At 35.0% G+C, this 12,500-nt stretch overlaps 2 protein-coding genes across 5 annotated transcripts in view; one reads left to right on the forward strand and one right to left on the reverse strand.

Moving 5' to 3' along the window:
- The window catches only part of LOC113803780 (tRNA (34-2'-O)-methyltransferase regulator WDR6), a 9,435-nt gene extending 1,737 nt beyond the window's left edge, over nucleotides 1-7,698 (forward strand). For 2 of the 4 annotated variants that reach the window (XM_027354604.2, XM_070125550.1), the window contains exons 2-12: nucleotides 98-296; nucleotides 489-981; nucleotides 1,226-2,117; nucleotides 2,379-2,522; nucleotides 3,277-3,425; nucleotides 3,664-3,894; nucleotides 4,182-4,370; nucleotides 5,523-6,139; nucleotides 6,583-6,739; nucleotides 6,905-7,205; nucleotides 7,355-7,698. In XM_027354604.2, the coding sequence (XP_027210405.2) occupies nucleotides 98-296; nucleotides 489-981; nucleotides 1,226-2,117; nucleotides 2,379-2,522; nucleotides 3,277-3,425; nucleotides 3,664-3,894; nucleotides 4,182-4,370; nucleotides 5,523-6,139; nucleotides 6,583-6,739; nucleotides 6,905-7,205; nucleotides 7,355-7,644 (3,662 nt within the window). In that variant the 3' untranslated portion in view covers nucleotides 7,645-7,698. The remainder of the gene's footprint in view (nucleotides 1-97; nucleotides 297-488; nucleotides 982-1,225; nucleotides 2,118-2,378; nucleotides 2,523-3,276; nucleotides 3,426-3,663; nucleotides 3,895-4,181; nucleotides 4,371-5,522; nucleotides 6,140-6,582; nucleotides 6,740-6,904; nucleotides 7,206-7,354) is intronic. The other 2 variants (XM_027354605.2, XM_070125551.1) reach the window with 1 other exon arrangement.
- Nucleotides 7,699-8,127: 429 nt separating this feature from the next.
- The window catches only part of LOC113803782 (DNA polymerase epsilon subunit 4), a 6,400-nt gene continuing 2,027 nt past the window's right edge, over nucleotides 8,128-12,500 (reverse strand). The window contains exon 2 of the mRNA XM_027354606.2: nucleotides 8,128-8,775. Within this exon, the coding sequence (XP_027210407.1) occupies nucleotides 8,635-8,775 (141 nt within the window). The 3' untranslated portion in view covers nucleotides 8,128-8,634. The remainder of the gene's footprint in view (nucleotides 8,776-12,500) is intronic.

The raw sequence follows: 12,500 nt of genomic DNA on the forward strand, positions 1-12,500 counted from the left end.
TCACAAACCCACCCACCCACCAACTCTCTGAAATGGACATGTAACACATACACGTACATAAATTGTGGATACAGACTAATTTTGTTCTTAATTTCAGGTGAGGGACAATACTTACATATTCACCATTTGAACAGTGGCAACAGACTTGCAACCCACAAAGTCTTTGATGCTGCTGTTGTCCATGGCATTAATATAAGACCGGTGAAAAATGAAGAGAGCAGGCACTGGGTGGTTGGTGTTTGGGGGCAGAAGAGCCTGGCTTTACTGCTATATAAACATCTTCCAGGGAATGAAATGTAAGTAATTGCTCATGTAATTTTGTTAAATGCATTTAAGAAAATATTCTTTTACAGTGTGCTTGTACTAGAATTCAATAACTACTATAAACTTTTTGGTAGTTGCCTATTTGAAAGTTTTCTAGAACATTGCCATGCTTACCTATTATGTGTTTAGTGTATATATACTATAGGTTGTTTCTTCCCTTACAGAAATTCACTAATTGAAGAAAGAAGATTTGAAGATTGGATTATTGATGCAGTCTTAGAAGATAATTTGTCACACATTGTACTTGCAACTGCACACAACTCGCTAATCAGATACAAACTGCAGTATTCTAAAGATCTTGAAGAGCAAACTTATCAGGGTACCTTTGTGGAAAGTGAGGGAAATTGCCCAGCACATGAAGAAAAAAAGGATTTTGTTCAGTGGCAGAATAAGAGTCATTTGGGTTTTCCAGCAAAGACTGAACTTTTGACCTGGAAAAACACAAGATGGAAGCCAGACAGATGCGTGTTGGTAAAGGTAGACTGCACAGAGAACTGCATTCTATACTGTGGCCATATAGTGCTAATGGCTGGAAACTGGGAGAGTGCTGTACTTTTGGCTGGTACAGTGTTCAGCCAAGTCCTGATATGGGGTCCTTGGGGCAGTACAGATCCAAGGGGAAGGGTTGCACCGATGCACTGTCTGTCAGGTCATGAGGTTAGTTTTTTGTGCTGTCCTCTGTTTATTTATTTTGTTAGCCTAAACCATTTTATTTGTAACAACTGATGGTGGTGGTTTTAATCAAGGCAAAACAACAACAATGTAGAATTGCTTTTGAATACTTCCATATGGTGAGTCAATACTATGAAGTAATTGTTCTTTTTATGTATTCTTAATTTCATTTCAAACTTGAATTGTGCTAATACAATGTATTCATATATGTCTTTATTGAATTCCACAGGGTGTCTTGTTCTCGATCAACTTTTCTGTTGCTCAGGGCCTCCTCACCACAACCTCAGATGACAGAACTCTCAGAATGTGGAGCATAATACCAAAGTACCCCTTAAGCGACACACATTCCCCTCCTTCCATTCAGGTATTTAACAAAGAGCAAGTGCAACGGTACTGGTTAGATGCAGAGATCACAGAGAAGCACATCTGCTATGGTCATGGGGCAAGAGTTTGGCAGTCTCTCATCTTATCCTCCTGTGTGGTGAGTGTCGGAGAGGATTCAAAGGTGTGTGTATGGGACCAGCAAGGGAGGCTTGTTACTTGGTGGAAGGCTCATGATGGCTCGTGCATTTGGAATGTAGCAGCATCAGAAGATGAGGGCCAATTGGTTACTGGAGGAGGAGATGGCAGTGTCAAGACATGGAGCTTAAATATTACAGATTCCCCAAAGGCAGAACCTCTCCTAAATGGTCCATGGTGTCTTACAGAGAAAGAAACCCCATTAATTGAAAATGAACATAGTAAAGTTACAGATGTTTCCCCTCAGCTACTGGCATCAGGAAAAGATGAAGGATACAAGTTAGAAATGTTGAAGAATAGTGAAGTTTTTGAAGATTTTGATTTTGAAGGGGCTGAGACAATTGAGAGGTGCACTAAAAATAATTCTGATCAACTGCCAAAGGCAAATGACTTTCCACGATGTGTTGCACTAGTTGGAGTTAACCAATTTCTTCTAGCAATGGACAGTGGACGCTTATTCCAGTGGCATTCTGAACATGCCACTTGGACACTGGTTTGGGATGATCCAAGAATGCGAAAATATGTCATAATGGACACGAGTTCAGACCAGAAAAAAATTGCAGTGGGAATGCTGTGTGGTGTTGTCCTTATCTTCAGAATAAGTAAGAAGCACTATTATGATTTTTTGTCATTTCTGTACTTTATATTACAAGACATTTGTAAAATGTTAGAAAGACATGATAATATCTAATATCAAAGAAAACCCTTTTCCACAATTTAATTCTAAATCTTATTGACTTAAATGCCTAGAATTAATCAAGGCTTCATGATTAGGGAGAGAGAGAAAAAAAATCTGTGTCAAATTGATTAAAAAAAAAAGAGAGAGAGAGATTAAGGAAGTGAAGTCATTTTTATTTAACCAGCAGGTAATGGTAACTGGGAAAAACACTTAGAAGCCACATTCTGCCAAGGGAAAGTATTTAGCCTTCTGTGGCTAGGTTCTGATCGCATCCTTGCTTGTGGGCCTGATGGTGACATCGTGACCTGGAGACTCCTGGAAGTCCAAGGTATGGTATAATAGGGTTTTATAGGGTTTCATGAAATATACAGACTTTATAGTTTTAAGGTTTATAACATTCTGTGCAATTGGTTCTTAGAGGGTCATAACTTCTCATTAACTTATGCTCTGTGTCAACTTGTACATGTGATGAAGGGACAGCTAGGCTGAAGTAAGTTGATATCTTTAGTAATATCTTATAAGTGCAGAGCAGAACAGAGAACAACAAAGGAATATATCAAATAACCAAGAGTTTAAGGTATGACTATACTTTCATTAACCTAAATTTCAAAAAAGGGTATTTCAGCTCTACAGGGATGGTGTGTACATGCATGCCATGTCTACTGTACACATACGTGATTCCACAAACATCAAGGACTCAGTTCTATCTGATGTCACCTGTTTTTTTTATTGCTCTTAGTATTGTTAATAACATTAGAATAATCATTATATAAGTGAAAACAACAACATCAACAACAAAAATGATATTAACAGTATTGAAAAAAGTACAAGGAAAATCAGATAAGGTTAGTTAGATCAACAGACTCTTTAATGACAAAGTGCTTGTGGAGCCACCTATGCATAAACAAATATCACAAAACAAAGCTACAATGGACAGTATATTTACCCAGTGCCAGTGGATTAATTGCAGATCTTATCCTCATATGCTCATTGCCAGAATTTTAATTATTTTACCCTTACATTTTGTAATGAGCAGGAGGATCATAATAGTATGTACCTTAATAAAAACTCCTGATTTAAAGGTTCAATGGTGAAGGAAAGGAATCACACCCTACCTCCTTGTAAACAACGTTGGGTATCAGCTGCCTGCATTGCACCGTCAACAGTCCCAGGAGGTTATGGTCTGATCTGCGGGGATAGAGCTGGCAGTCTACACCTGTATCACCAGGAGGTACAAAAAAATGTGTGTGATATTAATGAATAAATGGATCTTTAACAGATACAGGAAAAAATGGGTAAGAAAAACAAAATTAAGTGAGAAAAACATATTTGTTTAATGTTTCAGTGCTACTTAAATTTAAAAATCAATAGTGCCAGAATAATTTTTTTGTAAAATTTAGTGCTCAACATTGCTTACTGCCATTTTTTTTTTTTTTTTCTTTTGCAATAATATTACTCTTCTTCTCTAGGACTCAGTGCCAAGGCAGAGCATCCGTGGGATCCATGGTAAGAATGGGGTAACAAGCCTTGTCATCCATGAAGGTTTCATCTACAGCTCAGGACGAGATGGATGTGTTCGTCAATTAAAGCTCTTCGATGAGGGCATACAGGTGCTCACAGTCACAAGGGTCAGCAATGTGACCTGGGTAGCTCAGGTCATATTTCTTCAAGGGAGACCTCTGGCCCTCTGCTTCCATGATGTGAGTGCAGTTTTGTGGCACAACAAAGGGTTTGACTCGATCAATATATCTATGTAATGATATAGAGTGTTAAGTTTACTCTTTTCATTAAAGTTTCTCTTTCCATGTTATGTAGAATTTAATATTTTAACCTTTTAGACGTCAGACATTCTGAGAAAGTAAGAAGAAAAAAGAATAAATAGTAAAAAAATTATGAATAAATAAACTAAATTGAATTAATCACCACCACACCACTATTCCAAATGTGACTATCATCCCAGTACATCCTTCCCATATCATGTAAACAGGTCAACCTCAAATTGTGGAACCTTGCTGAAGATCGAGCAGTGGTGGAAGTTGAGTGCGGAGGTGGCCACCGATCATGGGCTCTCCATGCATCAAGATCGGAGGACAAACTGGTCTTCTTCTTCGTTAAAGATGGGATACCTTGCATCTTTCGCACAACATTGGCTGACAAGCTTATGCCAATGATTAAGGTTTGTTCCATTTTTTAAGAAGGATGTTTATTGTCTTCTGATTTAGTTTTAGTGGCATATTTGGTGTAGGTTTTTTGTTTAAAAAATTAGTTTCAGATTTCTTTTTCATCTGTGTACAATGATACAGGTATTTATTTAAAGAATATATTAGTATTTTACAACAAAACATCATGGATCTGGATGCATTGCTGCCTGGCCCAAAATTTAGGCATTAGGCTTATTTGTGTGTTTACTCTGACAGGAATGGCTTTTTGGTTGGGTGCACATAAACATTCATGTAAGGTGCAAAGACTCTTGCCTCACCTTTGCAGCTTTATTCTCTCTTCCTGCATAAGCATTTTTTAGTTTCTTCTTTTTTGTCATTTGCTATATTTGTCATATGATTTGCTGTCTCCAAATGTTAATAGATTGTTTTTCTTGCACAGACTCCCTATCATCTCTCAAGGTAGTCCACAACTCAGTGCAATAATAATAAGAATAAGTAACATTTTGTTATTTGTAATTTTTTTTTCTTCTGAATACTGAATTTCCAGTAATACATGTGCCATTGGTCATGATGGGCAGGAATAGGATCCTAAGCATTGAAACGGTGCCCAACCTGGAGTCCACACTTGTTTATTGATGAAAATAAAGTAAGAGCCCCTTCCTAAATACCCAATGAGTCTAATCACTCTCCAAGAGCTTTGTGCATGCCTGTCAAGTCATTCCTGCCATGCCAACTTGATGAATAAATTCTTGTGAACAACACAGTACTATCACTTGTGAGACATGTTAACATCACCTGCCCTTCAAGCCAAATTTTATCATGAAGTGATGGTTGTCATCTGGATTGTAGGTTTGTTTTTTTTAATTACTAATGTTAAAGTATATTATTAAATGATAAAGAACTTACAATAGTGGATAGCATTTAGTGTAATATATTCAAGCATATTTTTATAAGGAGAAATTGCCTCAAGCTGGAAGCCATCTAGACATTTTTTCAGTGGAAAAGACATTTGTAACATCTCACATGAATTTAAAACATGTAATTAAGTAGCTGACAGAACAAAGAACTTTCTGTAAACAACCTAAGATTGAAAGGTAAATGAGTGTTTTTAATTTACTAGATTTTGAACAGCTTTACAATTCACTTTTTATCTCTCATCTCTCCAGAACCCAGTAAACACTCGTGAAACAATGTGCCTACAAACACTTTTTCATGTGGAAGGTAAAACATTCTTTGCGATGGGAGGTGAAGACACAACTTTACGTATCCATTCTGTCCATGGTCTCGAGAGCCACAGATCACTTTGTGTCGTGCGCAGTCACATTTCTAACATCAGGGCTCTGTGTCGCATAGAATGGGAAGGAGCAAGTAATCCAGCAGGTTTGGATAGAAGTGTTTGGCTCGTGTCTGGGGGTGGAAGGGCACAGATGAAACTGTGGGAAGTCGCCCCCAATTACATTTCACAGAAGAACCTACCAAATGCAGGTAGTGGGTATCAGGAAAAAGTCCCAGTAGCAAGGAGCAAAGAAGAAAACACTCATCAGCAAGAACAACATGCACAAAAGGAGAACACTTCTGTAACATGCAACTCAAGCAGAGAAAAGATGTTGAGTGTTGGTTGCAGGGAGGTTACATCCCACATGATTCGCACAGGAAGTAACAAGACCTGGAAGAGCCAGGAACTGACCTTTGACCCTGAAACACGTTACATGGATGCCACTGCTTTCTGGATCACTGATAAGCTAGCAGTGATTGTCTTAGCCTCATCTGATGGTGTTTTGAGGTAGGATGTTTGTATTTGGAATAGGCTAGTATCTGCTATAAGACACATTATATGTGTAATTTAAACTTTTTTCTTTCCTTTTCTTCATATTTATGAATGTAATGAGACAGAAATTTGATGAAAATACAGATTACAAATTATAAATCTTATTTGTATATATATTTTTTATGAGATACAGAAAACAAGCTGACATGATATATAATGGCCTTATATAAGAAAAGTGTTTAATTGAATCATATGTATAAAGCTTAGGATTTGTTTCTGTGTATAAAAGACCCTAAACATAGTCAGGAAAAAATGCATATTATTGTTTGTGTTTGTTAATTTTTATATAGCTTCATGTGACTTTATTGCATATATTCCTTTTGGGGGAAAAAAATCAGCTTCCATTATAGTGTAACACTTTCAATCCCAGTACTACACTTAACCTCTTCACTTAACAGGGTCTTTGTGTTCAGTCGATGCACTGAGAAACTGAAGCTGGTGTGTGCCCGTGCATGTGACCACTGCCTCCTGAAGGTGGTCAGAGTTCCAATCCAGACACAACACATCCTTGCCTCTGCTGGCACTGATGGAAGGGTTGTATTCTGGGATATGAAGGTAATTATGCATGTAGAATCCAGGTTACTGTATTAACAGTCAGATAATGAATTTTTTTATAAAGGTTGTCTAAACAATGATTTAGTGAATAATTTTCATTTTAATATCAAGTTCTGTGTATTTAAACACAAGCCCTAATTATCCAGCTTACTACTTTCTTTTCAGTCCATTGTAAATTGGTTATACACGCCTAATGTTGCAGTCGACAATCCACCCCCTTCGCTGGAACTGCATCAACTAGCTGTCGTCCAAAGTCATCAATCTGGTGTCAACAGTTTATCAATCAACTACCACGGCAAACCCACAGATGTTGAGAGTTACAGGAGTAGCTTAACTCTGGCAACTGGAGGGGATGATAATAAGCTGTCTGTTTGGGATGTGATAATAGACACTTCAGAGGATGGCTTAACAAAAATTGCTGTTGATTTTCTCTGCTGTGCGATTGGACATGCTTCACAAATTACTGGTAGGTCAATTTTATTTATTTCCAACGCAATTATTTATAAAAATTATCCTTGTACCTTTATTTCATTAATTCATTTATTAAACAATCATTAGACAAAAGGTATTACATGTAAATTTGACAAATTATTATTTTATCTTATTTTTTCAAAGGCCTGGAATGGATATCACCTAACTTGCTAGTCAGCACTTCAGTTGACCAGAGAGTTATTGTGTGGGAGCTCTGCCACACAGACACCCCAGGAAGTGCAACAAGAACGTATCTGAAAGCCACACGTTCAGCATATACTGGTGTACCCGATGTAAAAGGTTTGACTGTGATTCCTATAAATAAGAACAGTTCCAACACCAATAATTCTGAAACTGATTTGCTACAGAGGCTTTTTGTGTATGGTGTTGGATTACAGGTTTATGATTTAGATACTTCTACAGGGGAATTATGATAGTTTTTTTTTATATTTTTAACTGACAAATAAAGCTTGTGAAGTGGAACTACACCAAATGTTTTTTTATCAAGTGACAAAGGAACAGGTAATATTATATTTTTGTCTCTATAAGGTTTTCCAAGTTAAAGTTTACTTATGAAATACATCTACAATATGACATATTGTGATGCATTTCAGCAAAGGAACATAAAAAACGTGCTGCATTTTAGAAAATGAGAAAAGATGGGGAATTGTCCATATGTATTCGTAAAATGACAAATTGCAGTTTTTATTATTATTTATTATTAATTTTCATATGTATTTATCAGTGCCTTACAAGACTTTTTTTCAGCTCAAGGTTTCTCAACCTAAATCAAAGTACAACTACCATGAATATGTAAAATCTTTATATTTACTAAAAATCATATTGTTTGGTCTAATTTTCCAGTCTGAGCTTGTGAATGTATATAATTATCAAGGTATAAGATGGAATGACAGACCTTTTGTTATTAATATATACACATTTTATTTAAAGAATAACATTACATAAAATCACAGATTAAGACAAGGCACTGGGATTAATCATCAATTGTCTTCTGAAAGTCTTTACAAAGCACTTTTAAAATCAATACCAGACTATTATTTGTCTACTCTTCATATCTATTGTGTAGATATCCCAGTAGACCTTGAAAAGTGTTCAAAGTTTATATGAGTCTGTAAGCTCAAATAATGGGAAGAAGAGCAACATTTAAAGTTTGTTCATTATGACAAATACATGAGGTATGTATGAGAGAATATCTTCACAGTGCAAGAGACAATTTTGATTTTAATTTCTTGCAAACATATGATTGTAACCTAGCTCTAACACTGAAAATTCATTCTCATTCAAACCTTTTCTATGTTCAAAGTTTTATCAAGTCAGAATCCTTGAGTAAGGAGTAACATTTGAGTAATGAAACTGAAATAAGAACAAAAGACAGAAAGATTCCCCCTCCTAACTGTCCACCATCAGTCCATCGCACCATCCAAAAAGGCTAGTGCTTCTATGGCATCAATGCAGTGGTCAACATCTCGCCTCGATACAGTCTTTTTCTTTGACTGGCTTGTGTAGTGGTAAGCCTCCAGAGCCAGGGATTCCACAAACAGTTCCTGGAGTGAGAGAGAAGGTAACAAATAGTCAAGCAAGCAAGATCATTGTACCTGAATTAAACACGAGTAATGTTACAATATATAATAATGGCTGATATAACAATAAACCACAATTATAATAATTTAATGATGTAGAAAGAAGAAACAAACTGCATTACACTATTCTACTTAAAACAATACACTTTACCCTTGTCAAAACTTGTGACCTTATGTAGTGTGAATATCTGTCTAAAAATGTGTGTGAGCGTGTGTGAACATGTGTGAATGAGTGAGCGCACGTGGGCATGCGTGTGCGCGTGTATATCTGTGTATATCTGTGTATGTATGTCTGTATGTAGGTCTACGTGTATGTCTGTGTGTCTGTATGTAGGTCTATGTGTATGTCTGTATGTGTGGGCATGTCTGTGTCTGTGTGTGCGTGTCTGTGTCTGTTTACTTATGTTATTTAATATTATTACATTAAATCATATTTGCTGTGTCCCTACTTAATCCTACTTCAAAGCTTTATATTAAGCAAGTAGATTAATGATAATAAAAAATAAAAATGAAAAAATGATTTTACCAAAATCAGGCATCTCCATGCAATTTTTCTTGTTTAGCATTAAAAACTTAACTTCTTTCTATATCATTCTCAGGAATCAAGATATGAAATCATGGGGAACAAATAACATTTCTTTTAATTGGAACTTATCATTTAACAATAAAACTTATTCCCCTTTTATGTTTCTTTCTCAATAACATCGTAAGTCACTAGTATTCTCCAATCCTCCCCCATACCTACTTATGTAAACAGTTGAATGATCACTTATTAATATAGGCTAGAAGGAACCGATATAAACTTGAGTGGTTTGTTTTCTGTGAGATTACCTACTGTATTTGGCAAAGAGCATTTCGACTACATTTAATATGGTCACTTAATGCAATGCATGGCAGCGATTGGTTACGGTAAGGCCTCACCAAATATGAGGTTTTACTGTACAATGAGTAATTACTTAGTTATGTACCTATTTAGTAAACGCATTTATATAAACACATGATGTACACTGCAAGCAATATGGTAACAAGGCAGAACATCAATTGGTAGGGGGGTGAGAGAGACATAATTACTCTTTCACATAAACTTAGAAAGAAAGAAAAGAACAAAAAAATCCTTTTTCTTTATGATTATCCTTTGGAGCAAAGGCTCTCAACCCCTGATCAAGACTCAAATGAAATTTGCAAGGATGTTCCTGAGGGTTGTGGATGGTTTGATAAAAAGAATGAAAATATATATAAAAATAAAAATAAAATGATTGAAAATAATGATACAGCTAGAGCTTAAATTGCCTATCAGTATTATTTCTCAAACTCGTTTCTGGCTGGTTGAACCCTGATGATGAAACGAAAAATATGTTTCTGACTTGAGGATTGCTAAGCTCAAAATAAGGCCATGCCCGGGACTGAGAAACACTGTTTGGGGGAATCACCTCCAGTAAAACTCCATAAACAAAGAACAACTTACAGGAATTGTCTACCAATTTTTCTGACAAAATCTTCCACCTTGCCAATTTTGAGCTGTATACATTTCCAAAGCGTTTCAGGGCCTCCGAATCTCCCCTAGAATTTTTAAGGCCCACCCACTATTTTTAATATGATAGCAGCCACTTTTGATGTCCATCGAAATATGATTTTGCAACTTATCTTCGAAAATTGGCAATTGTAACGTAATAATCGGATATAATAAGAATATGAGAGGATTTCCAGAGCTTATAAAATTTCACTTATTATGAGACCCACCTTAATTTTTTTTAGTTCAAAAGAAAAAAAAAATAAAATAAAATAAAGAATTTTTGTATACAAATAATAAGGATGATATGCCATTCATATTGAATATTTTATTTTGTTTGTTTGGAGATTTCGTCAGCTTCATCCTTCAGCAAAATGTTTTGAACATGCAAACTCCCCACCCCCCCTCTAAAAAAATTGGAGGTAAGTTTGCCAAATGATCCAGATCACCACCAAAATTTTATGGAATACAAGTTAGGGTAAGGCACACCTCATTAAAATCTGTTCATAATTTTTAGAGTTAGCAAACAAAAATCCTGGATCCAGATCACCACCAACATGTAATGGTGTCTAAATTGGATAAGACACACCTCTGAAAAAAATAAAATAAAAATAAAATCTGTTCATAACAATGAGTTACCCTTGTGTCAAATAAATAAACTAAACAAACAAATGGAGGTAACAATATGCATAAATACAAGGTCACAAAATACACAGTAATGATCTGTATATACAGATATATCGTATATTCATACTGTTACACCACCCTGTATTTGTATATTTGTATTTCACAGGAGTATTGGTGTGAAAGGTGGGCCTCAGGAACACATGTGCACAGCCCCTTCTCTCACATCCCAGCCTGCAAGTGTAATGTTCAGTGGCATGGAGAACGATAGTATTTCAGACTGGCATTTTATGTTGTAAGCCTTTATTGTAGGAATGATACAGGGAAATAAAAGATGATTTTATCATGTAGAACTATTACATATATCATTTGTTATCCATACTGAAAAGAAAACATGCTATTTCTATACACTACATTGTTATGCATAGCACACATATTTTGTCTGAAATAAATGTAATATGGCTCACTTTGTAGCTGAATAGTACATCTATTGAATGATGCAATTAGTTATTACAGTTTTTTCATGTGCTCCATGTAAAAGTGACATGTATATAACAAAGCCCCCTTTGTGGTGGTCTAAAAGTAGTCTACATAAAATATTAAAACAAAAAAAGGTTGAAATCTAAAAATATACTTCTGCATTCAATAGATAAAAAATTGTTCTATTCAGAAATGAAAATGGAATGCCTGTATTATTATTATTATTATTGGGGGAGGGGGGGGGGAGGGATTTTAGAGACATTTTCAAAAATGGTCAATTTACACCAAGAGAGACACCCATTTAGTTGGACCCTATCATAAAGAAAAGCAGTCTTTTCTGACATTGTTACATGCTGGGAATTTCCGCAAGATTTCTTATGCTGGCAGATGACAGATAATTATGTTTAATGAAGATTCTTCTCCCTTTTATTGTTCATACCAAAAAATGACGAAATGAGGAAAAAACTTCAATCACTGTTATTTTGAAAGTATAATTATTTAGCAACAAAAGTTCTGGCAAATGCAAATTTAGTCTAAAATTATAGCTCATTTTGTAGATAAACAAAAGCTCTAGGGAATGTTGAAAATAGTTTTTTCAATTTTTCCTGTGCTTCTTGTAACATATATATGAAAAAAAAAAAAAAAAAAAAAAAAGACATGAAATTTGTCTCGGTAAAATATTCCCCCACCAAAAAAAAAAAAAAAAAAAAAAAAAAAAAAAAAAAAAAGTAAAAATCTAAGAATGTATTTCCTACATTCCCTAGATTTAGGATGATTCTATAAAAAGAAAAAGAAAAAAGAGAAAAAAAAAATAAAAAAATAAAAAAATAAAACCAGAATGTGTATTTGGGAGGGGGTGGGGGAAGTAGATTTTTTCTGCTTTGGTCAATTTTCATTTTTAAATCTTTATTTTTTATCTTAAATATATATATATATATATATATATATATATATATATATATACATATATATACATATATATACATATATATATACATATATACATATATATATATACATATATATATATACATATATATATACATATACATATATATATTGGGGGGGGGGGGGG

The sequence above is a fragment of the Penaeus vannamei genome, chromosome 9 (assembly GCF_042767895.1).
Source record: "Penaeus vannamei isolate JL-2024 chromosome 9, ASM4276789v1, whole genome shotgun sequence".
NCBI classification, from domain to species: Eukaryota; Metazoa; Arthropoda; class Malacostraca; order Decapoda; family Penaeidae; genus Penaeus; species Penaeus vannamei.